Source organism: Sphaeramia orbicularis, chromosome 24 (assembly GCF_902148855.1).
Source record: "Sphaeramia orbicularis chromosome 24, fSphaOr1.1, whole genome shotgun sequence".
Taxonomy (NCBI): Eukaryota; Metazoa; Chordata; class Actinopteri; order Kurtiformes; family Apogonidae; genus Sphaeramia; species Sphaeramia orbicularis.
The window spans coordinates 29454223-29478374 of record NC_043979.1 but is presented as its reverse complement, the minus strand read 5'-3'; the positions used below and the strand labels follow the sequence as shown (position 1 = coordinate 29478374).

At 35.4% G+C, this 24152-nt stretch overlaps 2 protein-coding genes across 3 annotated transcripts in view; one reads left to right on the top strand and one right to left on the bottom strand.

The window, feature by feature from the left end:
• Window positions 1–9111, bottom strand: part of susd6 (sushi domain containing 6) — a 35738-nt gene extending 26627 nt beyond the window's left edge. Inside the window, exon 1 of the mRNA XM_030128453.1 lies at window positions 8884–9111. The gene's annotated coding sequence lies outside the window, so the exon portion shown is untranslated. The remainder of the gene's footprint in view (window positions 1–8883) is intronic.
• A 2380-nt stretch (window positions 9112–11491) lies between these two features.
• acot20 (acyl-CoA thioesterase 20) lies at window positions 11492–19835 on the top strand. Of its 2 annotated transcripts, none has more exons than XM_030129339.1 (4): window positions 11492–11585; window positions 16735–17251; window positions 17336–17538; window positions 19125–19835. In XM_030129339.1, exons 2-4 carry the CDS (start codon window positions 16795–16797, stop codon window positions 19710–19712), a joined length of 1248 nt encoding a protein of 415 aa, XP_029985199.1. In that variant the 5' UTR covers window positions 11492–11585; window positions 16735–16794; the 3' UTR covers window positions 19713–19835. The 2 variants fall into 2 exon arrangements, with proteins under 2 accessions (XP_029985199.1, XP_029985198.1); XM_030129338.1 differs by lacking the exon at window positions 11492–11585 and adding an exon at window positions 14632–14684.
• The last annotated feature ends 4317 nt before the right edge of the window (window positions 19836–24152 follow it).

Genomic DNA, 24152 nt, shown 5'->3' with positions numbered 1-24152 from the left:
AATGCATATAAACAACAACTTGTAGAAGCATTTTCTCTAATTTAATTTCAGTGAAGAGAAGGGATGGGTAGTCTAAAGTCCATATCACAATGTTTGCAATTACAGTCTCAACTCGAGCTATGATTTAATTGTGATCTTTCATCTCAATTTAGACATCTGCAGTAGAGAGGAGGCAGAATAAGAAACAGCAGCAGAATTTCTCTCAGTAGCACATTACCAACAATTTAACATAATGATTAATACCTGGATTTACTGGACAATTTAAAATAACAGTTAATAAAGACTTGTAAATGACAGAGAGCACTTTTCATATTTTTACACTCGGTCAGTCATTTGTCCAATAAAAATACTTACAATTTGATATGTTACCTTGCAAACTAGAGTGTTTCACCAACAATTTAAAAATCCAATTTGGAAACAAAGGTAGTGACATAATATTTTGACATCTGTAAGAACAGTGCAGATTTACAATGGCCAAAAAACAAAGACAACATAGAGAAGTCTTACATCCTCTCAGACCTATTGAATTACAATATGCTAAAAAGGAAATGATGGATTTTGTGCCCAGTGACACTAAAAAAAAAAAACTATACAGCGCAGCAGCTTTAGCAGATGCCAACAGCGTATGTTTAGCTTGGATTCTCTGCCACATACTTGAAAGTGTTATGAGCAATAGAGTTTGATAGGCAAGGTTTTTTTCTTCCATTTTATCTACTGTATTTTTACTGACCATAAGGTTCACATGCTGTAGAGAGTAATACAGCTGTGAAGTGTCTCTGATAATGTCTAATCCCTGAATGCCAAGTTTGTTTTCTCAGCTGTGGGTGTGTAACATTTCAGAGTACTTGAAGTAATGCAGCTTTAAAAATGCCTGCAATCATCAAAACATAAAGAGAAAATAATTCCAAGAACAGCTGGATCACAGCAGAGTATTGCACTGTAAATCAAGACTTTCAATAAGATAATTTATATGCAGACACAATGCACCCATGTGATGCCAAGCCAACTAACTTCCTCTGAGGATGTCGTGGCTGATTAGGGGCACGCAGTGAGATACACGTGATCCTTACATAAATTAGATGCAGGTGCACATAGTCTAGATTATAGTCGTATAGAGAGACAGAGATGAGGTAGCAATAGCTGTGTTTTGTTGAAAACTAGCCTGGCTGGCAGGCAGCACTTCCTCAAGAGAGAGTAGAAGGCCCATTACAGTGAGACAAGGCTGCTGAGCTAATGGCTATAGTAATGGCACGGCTGCACTTAGAGAGCCGCGAATTTGATTTCAGATGTGCTGCGTTGCCACTGGTGCTGCCACAGTCGACCCAGAGGTACTGTGATGCAGAATCCAACTGTAACCACACATGAACAAGACTGTTAAACTGGGAGTAGTCCTTACAAGGAGTAAAACATGCAAAGATGTATCACAGGATGTAAACATGTCAACAGTGTATTCCTGTATTCTTCTGTAGGGTTTACTCTTAATTAGGGATGCACTGATACCACTTTTTTCCAGACCGAGTATGAGTACGTGTACTTACATTTGAGTACTTGCCGATACCAAGTACCGATACGAGTACTCAATAATCCCATTCCAGTTCTTAGTTCCTTTTGTAAATGTGCTTTATTGTCGTTGTCATTAGTCTGACTGGAACAAAGTGCTGGTACTGACATTTAATGTGTTGGAATAAGCGTTTCTCAATTAATCCACCAGGGAGCGCCGCTCTTAATTAGCCATACTGGACAAATACCATGAAGAAGAGTAAAGTTTTTGAGAAGAAGAAAGTCAGTAATAACAAACATGGAGACGACAGAGGTAACACTAATATGATACTAATATTGCAGCGTTTTCGCTGGTAAGGTTTAAAAGCTTAGCTTCAGCAGGTAGGGAAAAGATAAATGAGCGATAAGTTTCATTTTCACTTCCGCTGGTGGCGGTCCACACCGCTCCGTACCCCCATAGTATTATAAGTAGGATGGAAACCAGCCAAGCCCTGGGTAGTTGTCATAAATCTGTCAGTAGTTTTTCACTAACTCACACAGTCACTCTTTGAACAGATCCTATACCTCCACGGTTCCTGGTGGTATTCTCCAACTGGGTACGCATTTGGCAGCACCTGGAAAACGGATGGAATGTATCCAGAGGACAGACAGAATGCTCCGTCCGTATCTGTCTGTCTTTAACATTACTTGGAGTCAGCATTACTTTTATCGCCGTCATTTATTTTGAAAAATCTCCACACTCCCCAAACATTACTCCTCCTCCTCGTACCTGCTACACTTAACTGTGAATGTCACACGGCCGTAAGTGGTATCGGTGCATTTGTATCGGATTACTTTTACGAGTATGAATACAAGTACACACACTGAGTATTGGAGCTGATGCCCGATACTGGTATCAGAGTGGTGCATCCCTACTCTTAATATAGCATTTTCCACCCAAGGCATGTGGAGTATGTTGGAATTATTCTGCTTTAGGAGAATTCTTTGGACAAATACGTAGCACATTCAGAGTATGCATGCCAAATGAGGTTTTAATCACAGTTCGCAGCAAAAAACTAAAGCTTCTTGCCTGTTCATGGTTAATTCTATGCATTATAAACCATTCTAATCCATAGTAAACCAATTACCCAGTAGTTTGCAAGGCTGTGCACATAGCATAGCACCTGTGCAATGTGGTTGAAGTAGTAAAATGAGGGTGGTTGCAAACTGAAAAAAATCTTATTTCTAACAGAACTATGAACAGTATTTAAATGGGGCATAAATGAAATATTCTAATACATTAGCCTACCTAGGTAAACAATTTAAGGGCAAAAACCACAATAGTAAAAGTTTGGACAATCCTTAGTCCTGAGCTATAAATATTCTGCATAATAGGTCAGCCTGTTTTATTTTACTGCGCATAGTTTAATTTGAGTGTCTGGCACTAAACTAGATATAAAGTGACCTAAGATAACCATGACTTAAATAGACAAACAGAAGGGCCTCTTACTGTTTGCCTTCTTTCTGATGTCCCCAAGAGTAGGTTAGAGAGGCATACCTGCATGTGGTGCAGGCCAGCATGACAGAGTGACGTAAGCTGGTTTTGGCAGGACAGTTTGGGTACCGCATTGAGCCAAAGGGCAGACAGTCAAAAAAACATGCAGGCTGATTTGTCCATGTTGGCATTACAGCATGGCTGCTAAGACACAGGTTACACATTGGCCCTATGTTAACTGAGATGATTTTGGCAGATGAACATCTTAGTGTTATCGGGGACGAATAAAAGTCAAACACAGGACAACATATTTTTTTTCAGAGGCTCTTTGTTGGGGTGTAAATAACCACAAGGGATGGCATTTATAATGCAGAACGGACCTCTTCAGAGTGCTGAGGGCACAGTATCGACTTGGCAAGGTGAAAACTTAAGTAAAATTAGCTTAATTGCTTTCACACAAAAGCGTCTGAGAAAGGAGAATGTCATTAACTCCCTAGTAGTGTATCCTACAAAATACAGCATTTTAATTAGCTAGAACAATATAGCTTGGAGCCTTAAAGTAATTTTTTGCAAATCTTTTAAAGGCACTAGCGTTATGTTCATGCATTTAATTGATTCATAGTACAGCAGGCAGTTCTGACAGCACAAGCACAGAAATACTTCAAGGTTGAATGTTAACTTTGTAACTTGCAGATGTGTGGCTTTCCTGTCAAACACTGCTGAACACACCGAGTCTGACACAACATTAAAGAAAGTGGAGCTATTTTAAACTTCAAAAGGTTTAGGTTACTATTTCCTGGAACATTTTGTATCTTACCACGTAAACAAACACATCCTGCCAATACCTAAATGTAGTCAAGATAATATTAGCTCATTTAGTGTCCAAATTGATATTTTATTTAACATTGGGGTCATAATTAATTACCATCAGCATGATCACTTCATCATGAAAAGAATCACAGAATGAATAAGCCATCTGGCAGTCATGGATGTGTCAGTTCTGACACATCACTGTGCGTTGCTATAAGAGGAGCTTATAATGATGCCCGAAGTCGGTGGCTCAGTTAAATTAACAGGACAGTGGAATGAACAGCAAGGTTATGAGAAAAATACTGCCACTGCCAGATCAAAGCTGCTCTGAAATTCAGAGCCATGTTTCACACAAAAAGAAAGTCGAGTGCTCCAGAAAATCTTGTTACACATTTTCCATAAAGAACACATTCTATAGCTAATAGTGAATGTATATTTGATTAGTACATTTATGAAGACAGAAACATTTCATTCATCCCAATTTTTCCATATTTTAATATTAGAACTTCGAAATATTTTGGAGAAGTAACATGATTTCAATTAAAGGAAATGAAGTCATGACGGCTGACAATGACTTGTGATTGTCTCCTGAAGTTGTTACTGCAGAAATGAAGAGAGAAAATCTGTCAGACAGACAAAAATTACAGTTGTCACAGCTTATGAGCTTGGAAAGACATTGTGTGTGAATACTGCAAACTGTCAGAGAAAATATTTCAAATAAAAATTGACTGCAGTAAGCCTGATTTTACTGATGTTCACTGGTAAATAAAGAATGACTTCAAGATATAGGCCTAGTGTTTACTTCATAGTGAGCACAATCATGTTGCTTTTCTGCTTTGGCTTTTCAACCAGTGTCTAAACATTACAATATTGCCCCAGAATTAAGAGAAAATGTCTAACTTTAGTTGAATAACAGCACATTGTCTTGAAGGAAGCCCAGTAAACTCCACAACCTCCCACATATCCACACAGCATGTAAGCCTTCCAGAAAGCCAGGGAAAACCCTGCAAATGCATGAAGAAATTACTTATTTTTACTGCATGAATACTTTGTCTGTTTGGCCCTCCGCTGAGGGAAAAAACTATGCGACTCCTCACTTCAGACACCAGTCAGACAAACAACCAGCCAGCAGGCTGCTACTGCAGTTTTTCAGCTGCCGGGGGCTCCTGGAATGCACAGGGAGCCAAGGAGAGCAGCAGCAGAGGCATGTGTCCGGGAACAGAGAGCACTCAGTGTGCCAAAGAAACAGCCAAGAGGAGATTTCCACCCGATAGGCCCCAGTACTACTGCTGCTGGTAGAGCCCGCCTGGGCCTGTGGAGGGAGCACAGACATGGGGCTCTGCATGGCAGCACAGAAAGGATCCTTTGTTATGAAGTATTATGTAGTGTTAAGCCCCACAGCGCCTGAGCATCCCTCTGTACCGCCACAAGGAAGAGGACAGAAACAGACAGGAAAACACAGAAAATAAAGAACTAAACAACGCATAAAGAAGATGGCAGTAAGATGAAAGAAGAGGAAATAAGAAAAGTGACATTAAAAATGAGAAAAACAGACACATAGTATATTGACACAGTAAAAAGTACAGAACTCTGAGAATAGGACCGAAGCCAAACAGCTCTTATCTTTACTCACAAGATGTTTTCTCTAAGCTATGTTGTCACACTGAAAAGCCTCTGAATGCTGGCCCATGAGTTATGAAAATTGCACTGTAGTTATACAATGTATTTACAGTTAAGAACCAATGTGGCCAAGTGTATATCTCCCAAAGTGTACATAAAAACAAAGGCAGTCAATCAGTGAAACAATAGAGCATTTGTGATTTTAACAATTAATGCCAATCAAGTGTGTAAGAAAAGACTACTTTGACTTAAAACAAGCCATAAAAGTATAAACCTGAATCAACATATCAGTATCCCACAAAGCACTGGCCTCTAGACCCAGCAACATAACAAAAGACAGTCAGTGATTTAAAACTAAATACACGTCTTTTGTCCTTTAGATCTACAGTGTCTTGTATTCCTGGAGGTTTAATGCAGAGGGTATTGATACAGTCATTCTTTTAAAACAAGTAATGATTAGTTCTTAGTGTCATACAGGCTCTGTACTGTTTTTTATATGTAGTTAATAATACTTGAGAAAAAGATTATCGTTAATGTCATATAAAACATGTCGTGCTTTGTGTCCTATTGTAATACAAAATCTGACAGGAAACCATTCTGTAGGTGTACGCTTATGTGAGCAGAATTAATTTGCAGTGATTAAAATCTGATTAGTCAGTAGATTAATTGACTAAATTAGTCTGTCAATCAGCAGAAAATGTATCAGCAACTGTTTTGACTATTCATTTCAGGCAGTTATCAAGCACAATTACCAAATACCCTAAAGGTTCAGCTACTCCAATGAGACTTTCCTCCTTTTGTTTAATAGTTGTTTCATGTGAATGGCTGCTGAACAATAGGAATTCACCAATGGTTGTTTTTGTTTGTTTACTCTGTTTTTTGGTGTTTATTCCACCTTTTGTGGAAAGAAAACAAAGACATCTCTTACAAAAAAATAAGTGAACAGCTTTAAGGCTTAATTACGCTGTATTAAAATGAGTATATATTCAATCCTTTACCATAATTCCTCTCATAAACATCCTATTTGCAGAAAGGCAGATGGTAGTCAACAAAGAGAATATCAGCTGACAGATATTCGGGTTTCTCCATGCCATTAGACTCTAACACTCCTCTTATTAGCCACAAAAGTCAGTATTTTTCGGATGTCTTTCACCTATTTTTGAACTATGATAACATTACAAATTCAAAAGTGTTAAAAAATGCATAGTATTTACTCATAGCCCCTAAGCCCCTCAGAAACCTAAGGAAAAAAGTGCCAATATGCAGCCAACATGTCTATGAATATCAATTTAATAATCATCTTTGATGTTAAATAGTGGATTGGACACAAATACAAGTAACAGTGAGGAGTGTTTTTTTACTCTAAATGTAAAAAGATTAAGAAAATAAATGGTAGATCCAATTCTTATAAATTAACTTAGTTGCAGTTCTAATTTGATTTACAAAATAGCCACTCACGTCACCATCTGTCACACAGCATAATATTTAAGACACATTGTCAATAACAATTTCATAACATTTAACCCTGCGAGACCTAGAACTATTTTTGTGGCAGCTTTAAATTTAATTCTCTACATTTAACCTTTTCTGAATGATTTATCACCAAGTATTATAATCATATCATCTCCATTTTGCATATTTCAGTGAATAACACAACCCTTTATTGGTCCCACAACAGGAAAATGTGTAATTGATTTAATTTTCTGAAAGCTCGGAGTAAATTCAAAGGTAAAAAACTGAACCAACCCTTTGAGTAAAACATATAATTAACCCACAAAAACCCTGTTACTTTTGTGGCAGTCCCAAAGTATTTTTTTTCTGAATATTTAACTTTTCTTAAGTGATTTGTCATCATTTATCACATTGACATTGTCCTCTATATTTTGTGTTTTTTTTAATGAACATCAGGTATTTTCCTATATTTAATTTACTGATCACGTAGATGTTCATAAAAGCTCAGTTGTTATATCAGAAACAGAGAAAACTGAAGAAAAAGTGAGGTTTTCAGTAAAATATATCATTAACTAAAGATAAACCAAGTGTCTCCATACACTGTCATTGATCCAACACCATGGGTTTTACTGGTGGATCAATGTTGTAGAAGATGACAGTGTTTCCATGTTCACTACAGAGCATCTGAACATCCAAATGGTCATATCCGATGACCATGAAAAGATGACAAAGTGCATTTTACTACAATTATTTACATGTATTGATAGGATTATTGATAGGATTACTGATTCAGAATTTATTAAACATTTCAGATCAGTAGATGGTTTTGGTTGTCGGTGGCTGTTTGGGTCTTTACGGGTTAACTGAGCATAAAAACAAGCATCTACAAGTACATGGGATTTACTGATGAATCAGTGTTGTAGGAGTTGTTTCACTACAAAGCCTCTGGATGTCCAGATAAGACATATCTGATAAGCTAAGAAACTGTATTTTATCTGAACTATTTCCATGTATTGTTTGGCTCCGTGGTTTAAAAGATGTTAGACATTTAAGATCAATAGGTCATTGTTGATGTTTAGGGTTCTGAGGTTTGATCCATCATAATGGCCTGCCTAAATCCATTTATTTCTCAAAATATATCCCTGAGCTTAGTTCTGTAAGGTCATAAACAAAGCTCACTATTTGATCTCATTGTCTTTCATTGCCTGGGGTGGCAACTGCCAAATGCACCCATGCCCATAACTGACAATACTCTCCACTGGAATAAAATGAGGAAGTGGAAAATTAAAGTTTCATGAGCGTCTAGGAGCAGGGACAGTACAAAAAATGAGTAAGCTGTCAGTGTGAGAGTGTAAAACGTGTTCGGATGCTTTCATAGCACAGTCCTAAAGCGGAGTCACACGCTTCGACACGTGCAACTGTACTGCGAGCTATTTAAACAAAGAGTGTGACGAGCTGCCAAGACGATACACACAAAAACAAAGACCAAACAAAACCAACCCCAGTTTAGCATTAGAACACAGCTACACAAACCTGTATTCTGACGTATAATAGGTTTATACACAACCTAGCTACTTTACGACACCGTCAAAACAAACCCGTTTGCATTGTTGTACTTAAAATGCTCATACTATGAAAACGCAACAATACTGTAAGTGCTACTGGGTATATAAACTGAGCCGGTTTCAGTTTTAATACATCTCAAAGCACTTTATTTGTCAGCCAGAGGCATTTCCTCTACTAAAAACTTACATCCAACCCACTGCTAGACCTGTCAGAAACAAAATACGACGTTTATTAAAGGGATATTAGTCACTGCTCTTTGCTAGCTTACGGTAATTATCAACACACTTCCTCACTTTACACACATAATTCACAACTCTCCTTGACAAGTTAGCAAAACCCAGCCATGATTTGATCTTCCTGTTGATGTTAATGTACCTAATCGGTAAATATAGACGGTAGGAGGAAGAGACAGATCAGTTACTGGCCTGTTGGTGCTTAGCTTGCGAAAAAAACAGACTCACCAACGTAAAGGTTACCAGCAACGAGCCCCCCTCTTTCTGCTTCACATTCGAGGCATTAATGGTGTTGTAAACGGAGACCGCCAGTCCCGAATGTGGTAAAAGAATAGCCAAAAAAATGTTTTCGTCGACTGTATCCAGCAGTTGTGTCTGGTTGTTCCTTGTCCTCGGCTCGACAGCTCTTTATTTTAGGTGAGCGGAAACACTCGCTGTGAGAACTCTACCAGCTGCCTCGCTCTGGCGCGGTCACCATGGATACCTCTTTAAGAGGGCGGGGCCAAACGCGTCAACCTGCCTTCAAAATAAGAGCACGGGAGTTTACCGGAGGGACAAAAGAATCGACACAACACAATAAAACAAAAAGAAATTCACCAATGTAGGCCTTGGCATCATAGATAACGAACAACTGTATATACAATCTGTGTTATAACATGTAATTTTTTTATTGGATTTCTATACATTTGTTTAGAATTGCGTAGTAGAAGGTACTTTTTGTATTTTAATTCTTACATTTGCTGCAAGCTTTTGTTGTTTGTAACAAATGTTGTTGTTTTTTAAACAATAATAGTAAATATCTATTTTAGTCTTAATCTTAAACTTAATCTTAAATCATGTAATGTATAACTTGATGTGATACTAACAGAAAATCTAGACAGGAAGTCGGAATATAATTATTGAATTTTTCATTATTCTTATTCTAGTTTTACTTATGTTTATGTTTATGTTTACGCATTTGGCAGACGCTTTTTTCCAAAGCGACTTACAGGGGAAAACCAATTAAATCACTCAATCAATCAAATTTTATTTACTTCAAGGCTTATCTTAAGTTTTTAGGAACATGTTATTTATATCTGTTTACATGTACATCTGCATATTCCCCAACTTGTTTTTGGAACATTTTCAATTCAGTATTAAAAATAATCTATTTGTGCATATCATTCAAAGCTTATGAGATTTTCACAAAGCAATAAGTCACAGTTTACGGTATTTCACAGTTATGTTCATCAGATGCAGTGAGCCATAAAGGAAAATAAAAAACAGATTTTTCTGGTCAAACAAAAGGCTTGAAATCATTTTTATTGACAAAAGCAAATTTATAAAAGGAAGATGTTAATCTACTTATGAGAAAAAGAGGAAGATATTTAATCTTTATCATAAATCAAAATATAAATCAAACTGTACTTCCCTATGAAAAGTCAACACAACAAAAATAACAAAACGCGCCCCCTGACAAATGTGTTATTGTGGATAATATATCTTATGTTGCTGGATAATACAGTAGCCTACAACCAGAAAAACCCTGTTCCCTTTACAGTCAGAGAGTGTATATTCATTAATTCAGTGAGATAGATATATATATATATATATATATATGTGTGTATATATATATATATATATATATATATATATATATATATATATATATATATATATATATATATATATATATATATATATATTTTTTTTTTTTTTTTTTTTTTTTAATTAATTAATTTATTAATTTATTAATTTATTTAGCGCATTCACAGAGCACATGCAAGTTCAAAATTTCAAAATCATTGATTTATACTCAAAAAGGAGTGGGAAGAGGAAAAACTTATTTAATCCCACCCCCATTTCTCATCAAATAATTTAACTTAAAAATGTTTTAAATACTCACTCCTGTCTTTAAGCCAGGACAATGAACAGTCATATCACCAAAATGTGTGTGAAAAATAGAAACAAAGTATATTAATGGTGGTGTTACCACAGGTAACAGTTAACTGTTAACTTACATTGTAATAATTACATACCAACAATAGTAAGAAAACTGCAATACCACAAATGGTATAATGGTATAAATATACTGTTTGTTTTATAAAACTGTTTGGTGTTAACATCATCAAACATATCAGCACTGATTCATGAACAAACTACAGAAAATTAATGGTTTTTACTTCACTTGAGCTTATTTTCTTTATGCAGTCAGTTTTCAAAAGATTCTGAAGAAAAATGTGTTCGTGTAATTAATGTACGCCAACCTCATTTACAACATTTCATTAAATATATATATATATATATATATATATATATATATATATATATATATATATATATATATATATATATATATATATATATATATATATACACATATTTATATGTGTGAATCAAGGAAGGTTAAAGAATAACCTTGAGCTACTTCTAAATGAATCTTGCTGCTGCAATAACACTTTCATTTCTGACAGTTCACACTGAACCTTGGCTTATGCCTCTGAGGGTGTTTCATTAACTCTTCTCACATGGGTTTTTTTCATAGATGATACTACTGGAGAGACGTTTTCACAGCATGCAAGATGAGTTCTTGTTTACGTGAATATAACTGATGATCTAAATGTGCATATGGGTATTTACTGTGTGGTCTTGCAAAGTGCAGCACTGTATTCACATAAAGCACCTGCAGACAGAAAAGAACAAGTGGGTGGAAATTTACTTTCATTTACTCATAAGAGGGGAAAGCGATCTCTGTTACCTAACCGAAACACTCTGCATGCAAAACCTAAACCATCACTGCAAAAAACGCATCAGAGGAAACCAGGCCTGCATGTTTTGACTCCCCGGGAAAATTCATTAAGTATATAAGGTTTATTACAGAGGATTGTTGACTGGGAAGATATAATCCGGATTTAACTTTAATGTGAGGATCATTTCAACCATATCATACAGTAAGCTGTTCTATATCCTCTTAGACATTTTCGCTTTGCAAGACAAATTGTTCAAAGCTTTGTTATACTGAAACTTCTAACTGTGCACATTACACAGACTCAGTGCATTGTGAAGCTATCATAGTGTAACTTTAAGCATATTTTACACATTTTTATCCCCTTTGGCCATTTTCCTTTTGCTCTGCTGTCATTTGTAATCTATTTCTGTACTTTCTTAACCTAATCAGAGGTGCAGAGGTTCTTACTAGTTATATAAATCCTTTAAAGCAAATATAATTACAACTAAAGAAAGCCATAACCCATTCATATAAACTAATGGGACTAACCACTAAGTCTCTCCGCCTTAAAAATGGATTACAACTGGATAACATAAAACTATAATTTTTAATTTAATCATTTCAAACACTACTGTCAGATCTTATCATGACATTTAATTCCTGAACACTATGATGGTCCTTAATCCAGTTTTATTGTATTTTCCCCTTTAATCCCCTTCTCCTACTTTCTTATATTTTTGTCTGGAATATGATCCTTTGTTTCCTTCTCCCACGGTGAAATCTTAATGATCCCTTAGGTTTTGGATTTCTAGCAGTGACCAGAAAATGGTAAAACAAAGGACTAACTCTGTGTAATGTCTGACAAGTATTGACTGTGTTATGGAAGTCTCCTACTGCTCTGCTTATTATGTGAAAATATAAGCAGTGAGGTAGATTTGTAGTCATAAGAGAATGTTTTACGAATACATTTCCCATCATAATATGTGTTTGATTTATACTGTATTCACAAAGGTAACATCAGGGGATTCTTCAAATATCATGCAATGTGTTATTAGAACAAAATATCTTCTGAAAGACAATTATTTTATAAGAAACATTGTGTAAAAACCTCTTAACCTAAGAAACATTGTCAAAGCTCAACATTCTTTGTGAATGCTGACATCTAGTGGCTGTTCAGCTCATCTACACTCTATTAAAGTGAATAATATTTATAAACAAATATACAGTTCATTAATTTGTGCTCTATTTCATTTTGTTTTTTAGCAATGTCAGATGTTTTAAGTCAATCCCTGCCTGTCCGACATAAAAAACAAAAACAAAACTAAAGCATATAGATGTAAAATGGGTACAAGCAACTTAAAATGATAAAAGAATCAGAGGGACAAATAAAATGTAACTTGTCATTAATTCTTCGTCCTTTGGCTTTCCTTTTGGTTGTGGGTTAAAAGTGCTGGATTTAGGAAATGAAGGATGCCATCTATTAATAAAATGAAGAAATAGACATGAAAACAATAGGGGAAATCTCCAGAGAAATCACATGAATGTTGAGGTCAGGACACAAAGGGTTAAATAAAACAATACATTTAATGGTGAAACATCCATCAAGACTTTGTGAATGAGATTTTGAGGAAAAATGATGAAACATGTTATTTGTCACTGCCACGAGCTAAATAAGGTAATGAATGCAGCTTAAGCACAAAGATATATTTTATTTTAAACTAGGGTAATCTAGATCATTTTCAGGAGGATCAAAACAGACAAAATAAAACAAATACAACCAAATATAAAACAATAAATCAACAAATAATTTAATAGTTCTACCTTTCCCAAACTTAGGATCAGATTCTGAAATTGGTCTTTGTGCTGTTTTTTTATTGGGCCATTAATTTGCAGAGTGAAATACATCACAATATTATATGTGAGATATTTTTCTCTTTGAATTAGATGAAGAATATAAGAATTTATAAATGTTGACCTCAGCAAAGCAATGCAAACTGCAGAGGAGGAAAAAAGATCTAAAGAGGAAGTTGACTTAAAAGACTCAATGGGACAAAAATTACATATAAAAGTAAATGTTGACAATATGTAATACAGAAGAAAAAAAAAAAGATGTATTATTTTTCCTCTAAAAAAATAATAATTTAAAAAAATAAACTGGCTTTTAAAAGGGTTAAAATCCTGAAAATGATTGAATTGTTTGGTAGCATTGAGCAAGTCTGAAGCTGTTGAAGTGATTTATGCAAATAAAGCAAGAAAACAAGTTGACGTATGACGATTTTACAGCAGTACAGCAACAGATAACAGGCGACCTTTTCTCTTATATGTGAGATATGTTTCTCTTTGAATTAGAAGAAGAATATAAGAATTTATAAATGTTGACCTCAGCAAAGCAAAGCAAACTGTAGAGGAGGAAAAAAGATCTAAAGAGGAAGTTGACTTAAAAGACCCAATGGGACAAAAATTAAATAAAAAAGTAAATGTTAACAATATGTAATACAGAAGAAAAAAATGATGGGAAAGAAGTAACATCACCAAGATGTATAACAAAAATGATGTGTTATTTTTCCTCTAAAAAAATAATAATAATTAAAAAAAAAAAAAAAAAAGCTTTTAAAAGGGTTAAAATCCTGAAAATGATTGAATTGTTTGGTAGCATTGAGCAAGTCTGAAGCTGTTGAAGTGATTTATGCAAATAAAGCAAGAAAACAAGTTGACGTATGACGATTTTACAGCAGTACAGCAACAGATAACAGGTGACCTTTTCTCTTATATGTGAGATATTTTTCTCTTTGAATTAGAAGAAGAATATAAGAATTTATAAATGTTGACCTCAGCAAAGCAATGCAAACTGTAGAGGAGGAAAAAAGATCTAAAGAGGAAGTTGACTTAAAAGACTCAATGGGACAAAAATTACATAAAAAATTAAATGTTAACAATATGTAATACAGAAGAAAAAAATGATGGGAAAGAAGTAACATCACCAAAATGTGAGACAAAAATGATGTGTTATTTTTCCTCTAAAAAATAATAATAATTAAAAATAAATGAATAAATAAACTGGCTTTAAAGGGTTAAAATCCTGAAAATTATTAAATTGTTTGGTAGCACTGAGCAAGTCTGAAGCTGTTGAAGTGATTTATGCAAATAAAGCAAGAAAACAAGTTGACGTATGACGATTTTACAGCAGTACAGCAACAGATAACAGGCGACCTTTTCTCTCCACTACCGATAGGTGGCGGTAAACCGGTCAAACTCCAGTTTACAGCCGCCATTAAATAAGCGAAGAAGAAAATGAGGCTGAATTGGGGGGTATTTCTGTGAGGTTTGCACAATTTTTAATCATTCCTACATTTAAACCCATATTTTCTGTACATAGACGAAATTTATATATGTGTGTGACAGTATGCTATTTTTCGAGGCATTAAAATGAATCTACGGACGACAGGTTTTTTTTTAAACCTAAGGATAAAAATGACGTCCGGAGCTGTAAAGTTAGCCCACTTGCTAGTGAAGTTTAGTTAAATTCATCATGCAAACATACTAACAGTGTGTCCTTCATGTATAACTGTTAATAAAGTATGGTATGCGGTGTAAGTGTCAGGGTTTGCTGCATTTTTCGCTGGTTTGTTTTTATTTTAGAGGAAGTCGTCAGTGTTTGACCTTTCACCTGCATTCTGATACTGGTTGTAGAGTTAGTCTTTAACAAACCTATCCTGCTCTTGTAATTCTGTTTCATTAGCAGCTAATTATTTACGTGAAAGCCTTGTTGACCTTCAAAGAATAACTGTTTACTTGAGTATAAACTGGAATAGTTGCCCAGCATGTTTGTGTATTGGCACACTCAGTCTGTTTTTACTTTCATGTTTGAATCCCTGGGTTATTCAGGGACACGTGGGGGAAATAAATCACTGTGGGCCCCTATAAATGTAACACTGTGCAGACATGGATCACTGTAATGTTTACAATAGATTTTATGATTTCATGCATGATAGATGTGAAAGGTGCAAGCCATCATTTACATTTTATTATTATTTTACATAATAATACTATTAGATTATTATTATTTATTTATTTATTTTTTTTACATTGATTTAGGAATTAAATTAACTTTATCTTCTTTTGGCTAGAAGTAGGGATGTAATCATATGAAAATTTCATATCACGATTATTGTGACCAAGATTATCATGGTTATCATTATCGTGGTATCGTTGAAAGTGCTCAAAATGTTCAAAAAGTGAAATAATTTAACCAAGTTGTATTTTGAAAAAATAAATAAAAATAAAATATAACAAATAAAATAATTGGCACAGTGCACCTTCTGTTGCAGAAACTTTGAAATATTAACCCTTAGTGGTCTGAGTCTATTTTGTCCGTTTTTCAGTACTTTTGATTTTGCCTTTTTATACTATATAAACAAATGTTTACTATACCCATGTTTAGGATCTTTTTTTTTCAGCACAACTTCATCTATATCATCTGTCTATTATTTTTTCACTTTAACCCGCTATAAAAACATAATAGAACAGGAAACACAAAAAAAATATATAAAATCCGATTTAAAAATGTATATACTTTATTGCATAAATAACACACAGATGCTTAACAAACCTTTTCAAAGACTTTAAAAGTGAATATTGGTTCCAAATATTAGGTATGTAAAATTAAAATTTTAATAAATTAAAACTATACTCAAATATTTGACATAAAAGCTGTCTTTACATAGGCGTTTTTTCCCCTGAAAGTGCGGTAATCAAACACGGTTATCATGATAATTAGAATTTAAACAGTAATACTAACTGCCAGCAATTTTACCGTGGTTTATTGTTATACTGGTAATCGTTACATCCCTAGCTAGAAGTAAATTTTATTGACTTTGTCTCCCCTTTTCCTCTTCTATCTGGTATTGCTGGGCTGACTGGGTTTTATTCTTTCTTTTTCCCCAAACCAAACTAATGCAGAGAACACATCTAGTATCTAATAGTTTTTCTCTTAACCAAGAATATGAGAGAAACTATGAGAGAAAACTAATAGAATATTGCTGCGTGAGGCCCATTTTTACATACTTTAAGTAGGTATTGACTCAGAAATTGTACTCATTGTAAAGTATTTAACAATGGGCTAGTACTTTAAACCTAACAAAGAACATGAAAACTTCTTCAAACCCTGTCTATAATAATTCTAAAGTCTCATTTGACATTACATATTATTTATTTTCAAATGATGATCAATGAAGATTTATTAAAGTCGACACTCTTCATGGTTTTGATATAATTTCTGCTGAATTAGACATGATTAGTAGATTTTTGTACTGACCAGGCTGTCATTAAAGATAGAAAGTTCTTTTTGCTTTTGTTTCTTTTCTGCTTTTCAGATGCAGTAACAACCACGCCAACAAGACTGTCATAAATATCATCTGTCCTGAAGAGTTGAAATGGCTTATTCACAGATCCGTCTGAAAATTCTCCCCAGTGTTCGCTGCTTTTTTGATAAAATGGTTCAGATTAAATTGGAAGGACTTGCCCCTCACAAACGAGTAGAGCTGAGGTCCAGACTGGTTGATGACAGAGGGATAGTTTTCAAAGCCTCTGCCCAGTACAAAGCAGATGGAGCGGGTCAGGTGGACGTCTGCCGGGCCCCCTCTCTGGGTGGGAGTTATACAGGAGTGGAGCCTATGGGTTTGTTTTGGGCTTTGTCTCCTGAGACTCCACACAATAAACTCCTGAAGAAGAATGTCCTCAGCCCAGTGCGGGTGGAGATTGAAGCATGGAGTGGGGAGACTGGTGAAGTTTTAGCCTCTGAAACCAACGAGAGAGAGTTTATGACTGAAGGAATGAAGAGAATACCTGTAAAAGAAGGCCGAATAAGAGGAGTCCTCTTCATCCCACCTGGTAATGTCTGTCTGTACTATCTGTCAAGTTAGAATACACGATTTTAACTCTGGTTTCTTTCCCATTATCTACGTGTTTCTCCAGGAAATGGCCCATTCCCTGCAATTGTGGATTTGTACACTTTTGGTGGTCGTCTATCCGAGGTCAGAGCCAGCCTTTTGGCAAATCAAGGTTTTGTTGTTCTAGCGCTTGCCTATCTTGGCTACCAGGATTTACCCAAAACACCTGAATACCTGGATATGGAGTACTTTGAAGAGGCTGTAACATATCTGAGGGGCTGCTCTGAGGTTAGTAATGAAGATGAGAAGTCAAAGAAAATATAATTAAAATAATATGATTTTTTTTTTTTTTCTCAGTCTCTATTTAATGTAATTATATATATATATATATATATATATATATATATATATATATATATATATATATATGGGGTGGGGAAGCAAAATTTACAATATTTTGAGGCAGGGATTGAAAGACAGTGTATGACCAATTAGTTTATTGAAAGTCATGAGAATTTATTTGCCACAAGAAAATTGACATAATAGAAAATGTTTTTATTCTATGTGTCCTCCTTCTTTCTCAATAACTGCCTTCACACACTTCCTGAAACTTGCGCAAGTGTTCCTCAAATATTCGGGTGACAACTTCTCCCATTCTTCTTTAATAGTATCTTCCAGACTTTCTCGTAATAGTTTTGCTCATAGTCATTCTCTTCTTTCCATTATAAACAGTCTTTATGGACACTCCAACTATTTTTGAAATCTCCTTTGGTGTGACGAGTGCATTCAGCAAATCACACACTCTTTGACGTTTGCTTTCCTGATTACTCATATGGGCAAAAGTTTGTGAAAAGGTATGGATAATAGTGTTAGGTATGATTATGACATCAATATATGTTTGGTTTCAAAACAACTGACGTAGTGCCTGCTGAGAAAAAACAACTAAATGTTCATTGTAAATTTTGCTTCCCCACCCTGTATGTACTTTGTTATGCACTTGTCACCCATATTTGTAGACACAGTACCAATGGTGCCACCTACTGGCCTCTTACTGGTGATACAAACCTGTGGCAGTAATAAAATGAAAGAATGATGCAAAAAATGCAAATCCAAATTATTGCTAAACCTGACACAGCCAGCCAAACTCGTCATGCTCCTCATGCTTCATTCCTTGCTTCATGAGAAACTGAATATTTTAAAACTTTGGTCTGGCAAATATAAGCTGATTAAAAATTTAGACTTAGGTCAGTATTTATAACATTTTATGGATGACAGTAAAGTAATTTAGTCTGTCATGAAAGTAACTATTAACTACAGCCTTAGTTGAAACTATATACAGGTCTAAATAAGGGAGGGAGGGAGGAAGGATAGAAGGAAGGACCTTTCCATACTTAAATACCTGTATTGCTTTTCTATTCTTAACTATTTATTATAATAAAGTCAGTATTTGATGGTTTTGAAGAGATTTTTAGAGAAGCCATTAATAATTGTTAGCTAGAGTGTAAAGTACTGTGTGTATACAGGAAAAGCTCTGGAATATAATCAAAAAGAAGATGAATGGTTACAACCCACGACACAAAGTTTAGCTGCAGACATTTTGGCATAAAACTCAGAAATAATGTCAAAACCTCTCAGAGTATGTAAGATATGTGAAAGCTGAGACTGAAAATCAGGGTTATTTCACCAAAAGTTGACATGACAGCTCTTCGTAAGCTAAAATACTAGTACTAAGTTGCTAAAAAATCAATTTGAAGTTTTTTGAAAATGCTCTTTCTGTTATGATGTAGTAGTTTTCTGTACTCTTGAAAACTTGGTCAGTAGTTGTTTGTAGTAGTTGTGGTAACATGGTTATTTAACACATTATTCCCATACAGGTTAAAGGCCCTGGCGTCGGTGTCATATCCATCTCTCATAGCGGTGCCTTGGCTTTGTCCATGGCATCTTTTCTCCCTGGTATCTCGGCAACCGTCTTCATTAACGGCTGCATTGCCAATTGTCTGATTCCATTACACTACAAAGACATTGTTGTGCCTCCACTTCCATTCAACACAGACGAAGTGGAAATCATAGACTCGACCCTCTTGGATATTCGTTATTGCATGGCTGATTCCACCTTGGAGGAGAACCGACCATGTATGCCTCCGATAGAACGTGCTACCGGCCACTTCCTGTTCGCTGCTTCGGAAGACGACCACAACTGGCGCAGTGTGTTCTACGTCAATCAGGCTGCAGAGATATTAAGAAGTCATGGCAAGGAATCATTCGAGGTGGTGACGTATCCCAACGCAGGACACTTTCTGGAAGTCCCCAACATGCCTTTTTGTCCGTCCAGTGTCCACGGAGCAATAGGGATGGCTGTGACGTTTGGTGGGGAGGCAAAAGCTCACTCTGAGGCTCAGCTGGACCTGTGGGAGAGAGTCCTGAATTTCTTCAAGAGACATTTGAACAAGAGCAGTCATTAACCCACAGTGGTGCATCAGAATGACACTGGCCTTTAACTCCTAATGAATCACATGACCATAAGGGTGTAATGGCAAAAGATTATCACAGAGATTATATTGTGCCTGATGGCTTTTGGCTGTTTAATCAGTTTATAATGAAAATCACTAAGCATTTGTTAAATGGAAAGTAATGCATTTTTTGTCGACATTGTGCCATATTTCTACACTGCCATTTAAAGGGTTAAAATTCTGGAAGTGACAAAGTGGTAAAATCTAGAAGCACTGTTGTTTTCACCACTGGACACAGTTCGAAATCAAAAGAATGAAGTTTGATGCTGAAATCACAGTGTTTTATTTTATTATGAGGCATATGTAGATATAAAGTTATTATGTGATGTTATCTTTGCTAAGTTGGATGTTTGTTGATCCACGGTTCAGACTAAACTGTGTCAGTTTTGACCTTGTTTGGATGATTCCAAACAGATCTTTAGTGCAGCTACTGACAACACAAACTGTACAGAAGATAGAGGTGGACTGTGGTTTCACTGTGACTGTTTTCTGTCTATAAACAGAGCTAAGCTAACAGAGCTATAATGTAAACTATAAGCTATTGTAGCACATGAAGATAAGAAAAAATGTCACTATGGATATTAAAATAAGCAGTTATGAGTTTGAAAATGAGATGATTCTATAATACAGATTTGTGAAAACAATGAGCTTTATACTTCAGTCAATGATTTTATATTTTATTTTATGTTCAATGATTCAATAATTTGTGGATGCATAGTTTTGATTGGATGGTTTTGGTAGTTCTAAGTGTGTTCTGGTACGTGACTTCCTCCTGCTGTTGAGTTTAAACACCGGTACTACGTAAAACCCATTTAAACTGATGGTTAGCGGATTAAAACAGAAAAAAAAGGACTGTAATAAAAGATCTAAAAAATTAAAAGATCTTACTCTTAAAATCAAAAATAAAGTAAATGTATAAAATTTTCATAGAATCTCTTTTGACATGGACATTTTTATCCTTGATGGCTTCCAGATGTTTCCAGTGAGGGACAAATGCTAATGAATGTTTTCAGGTGAACACAGTATGAATGAATACGCTCCGTCATCTTTGACAATTTACAGGAAGTGGTTCAGTTCAGCTCCTCGTTCTTTTTATTAGAGCGTAAGTGCACTTCGAAGGTTAGAACCACCACTTGAGACTGAAGATGTTTGTATTTTTTTCAGATTCATTCTCTTTTGACCATTAGTGCTGTATTATTAAGCTTTATGAATAATGAATAAACTCTCCCTATTCCTGTGTTTGCATTTTGTTGCTGAGAATAATTCAGACTAGACAGAAATGAGGCACTGAGGAGTTTTATTGATGTTTGTTCAGATGGTTATGCCAACATTTGCTATTTCATGACATACTGATATTTATACCAGTATTGGTTGATATTAAACTGATTTGAAATGTTTTATATGGTGTAAATATATATATTTGTGAAATGATATGCATCTACTAAAGGGCGAGGTCAAGGGAGTCACAGATGGACAGCCCAGTACTGTTTTGATTCTTAACTTTTGAACCAAACAAGTTTAAGACAAATATTACACATAATTGGAAAGGTCTAAATGTAATATTAAACATACTCAAAGGGCAAAATTTTGTTTCAAATATTTTTAAATGAAAAAATGGCAGTAAATGTACTCATCCAATTTATATATTGTAACGTCACAGGGCGGCAGACATATTGGATTGCTTAACTTTTAGTAAAATTGAACTTTGGACATATTTACGTGGAAGTTTTCCATGTGTTTTTTTCTCATCTTTTCCTTAAATGAACTTAATTATTTGTTGAAACTAAAACGCAGTGAGTTTTAGCATCTTTTAAGCCAAGGAGCAGAGTAGCCAAATTTTTCCATAAAGCTAAACAAGTGGTGCCAGGCACAACAAACCCCGCCCCTCACGTATTGTAGCTTATTTTGGCATCAGTCCTGCTGATGTCAGCATATCACTTGCCTCTATATATATGTGCCAAGTTTGAAGTAAACTGAAACAAAAGTAATGTTTTTATAGACATTTGAATTTTTGTCCATTATAAGTAAATGGGAGAAAAAAAAGATTTAAAAAAAATTCATAAAGAATTTGACCTTTGACCTACTTTCCCAAAATGTAACCACATCTATTCTGGGTCACTGGCAATATATAAATCCAATTTGGTGTGAATTCAACCAATAGTTTTGCTGCTACAGACATTTGAATTTTCAACCATAATAATGTAAAGGGAAAAAAAAAAAGATTTTAAGAATTCATAAAATTTTTTTACTTTGATCAACTTTTCCCAAAATGTAATGACATTTATTCTGGGTCACTGGCAATGTATAAACTAAATTTGGTATGAATTCAACCAACAGTTTTGCTGATAGAGTGTTAACAAACAAAGGAACAAACAAACCGAACCAAAAACAACCTTTGGGGGGTGTGGTAATAAACTTTACTTATTCGATCAGCTCGGAACCTGGTCTTTCAAACTGGACTTCTTTCTTCCCGTTGAATAGATGCATGCCCTGAAATGGTATTAGGATTGAAGGGGCACATGTCTGCCACCTATTGTTGGAAGGTGGTAACAAGATATGGCAAACTATCTGGAGCTATGGTCTGTTTTAGTCAGTTATGCTGCTTGTAGCAATATTGCAACTTTGGCACTTAAAGGGTTAATAATATTAATAAATTAGGAGGCTGAGCAAGAACAGTGGAGGATCTTTAGTTTAAGATTTAATGCTGTTACTCACCGATCTCTTATTTAGCTGAAACAGTGAATCCATATAAGCCTGAAGGACATTAAAAGAATGTTCTGCTATTAATTAAAAGCCTGTAAGTTCACTGCAGTCGACTATAAAATGCTGTTTTGTTTCACTGAGGCATGCGCTGGGGTATTTTCACCCTCCACAGCGGAATGTGACGAGCTGCTGTGAGAGAACAGACTGAACACGACAACATTAGCAGCAGTGTTGTGAAAGGACAAGCCAGGTTTATGCATTTGGACAGTAACTGAAGCGTTGTAGCGTCGCCTCTGTAAACTGCCACAGTGGATCGGAAACAACGCAGTGGGGATGCGATCGAAGTGTGGGCTCTCAGCTGTAATTCAAGGGGTTTAACGAAAATATTGCATCAGCGGTTCAGGAATTATAACCATTCTGAACAAAGATCCAGGTGAAATATAACTAAAATATTACACTACAGTGCAATTCAGAAATATTTAAACTGCTCTTTACTTCTAGTTCACTCCAACTTCCCTTTACATTTATTGCAAGTCACTTAATGATTTTTTTTTATATTAATTTAAATGTATTGATATGTATTGACTGTATAACACATTGAAAAGTGATTTATGGAATTTTTTTTGCGATGACATTTTTCTTCAGTTCACACTTATTTGCTCTTGAATTCTTTGGATGTTTACAGTCATTTTGCTTTTTTTTTTTTTTTTTTTACCCAAACTTACAATTTAATTGTCTTAAATGACCACAATGGACACTGGATGCTTCTCTTTTTTATACAGTAGAGTCTAAACAGAAATTATGAAAGGAGACTGTATGGTGATTCTCAAAACAGACTCCTCAGGAACCAAATATTACGAGTCATATCTTTACAATTTTATCGACTGTTGTTGAAATGTTGGAAGTCTTGACCTTACATGTGCAAATGTCGTGACATAATTAGTTATAGATGTAACAAATTAAGCAGGAATTAAACCAGGTTGTAGAAATTCACTTGATTTTTGCCAAAATTGATACAAAGATAGCTTTGCAGCACCTGGAGGGTTCAAACTTTTGAACTGTTGGGGTCCAAATACACAAATAAAAGGACCAAAGAGTAATAAAAGTTGGTTTAGCAAAATATGACCCCTTTAAATGGATTATGATGTCAATTCCTATGCATTTCCATGACTCTTAATACCTTCAGTGTAAATTTAGCATTTCAAAATTGGAGGGCCAGACTGGAGCCTTTGGCCGGCCAGTTTTGGCCCGCTGGCCTCATGTCTGACACCAGTTTAATAAAAACTAAACTGACCCCAATAAAATGAAATTTTCAGGGTTTGTTGGAAATGGGATAAGGAAGAAATGATTAAATTTTGGTGGTGATCGGGGGTGGGGGGGCCCACGGGGGGGCCCATTTCTAACAAACCCTGAAAATTTAATCAGAATCTGTCCATAACTTTTTGAGTTATGTTGCACACTAACGGACAGACAAACAGACAGACAGACAAACAAACAAACAACAAACAAACCCTGGCAAAAACATAACCTCCTTGGCGTGGGGGGGGCCCATGGGGGGGGGGCCACTGATCAGCCTTGGCAGAGGTCTGTGCTCTCTGAGTGCTTCTAGTCTGTTCTGTGCTACAGTTGTACACTACTATGGTCTGATTACCTCCGCCAAGGAGGTTATGTTTTTGCCAGGGTTTGTTT

What these genes read in the sequence shown, in the direction of transcription:
- acot20 (XM_030129339.1), top strand. Translation starts at nt 16,795, where the DNA reads ATGGCTTATTCACAGATCCGTCTGAAAATTCTCCCCAGTGTTCGCTGC. An exon ending in AGTCCTCTTCATCCCACCTG is followed by an intron (nt 17,252 to 17,335) that starts GTAATGTCTGTC and finishes GTGTTTCTCCAG; the next exon opens with GAAATGGCCCATTCCCTGCA. An exon ending in ATCTGAGGGGCTGCTCTGAG is followed by an intron (nt 17,539 to 19,124) that starts GTTAGTAATGAA and finishes ATTCCCATACAG; the next exon opens with GTTAAAGGCCCTGGCGTCGG.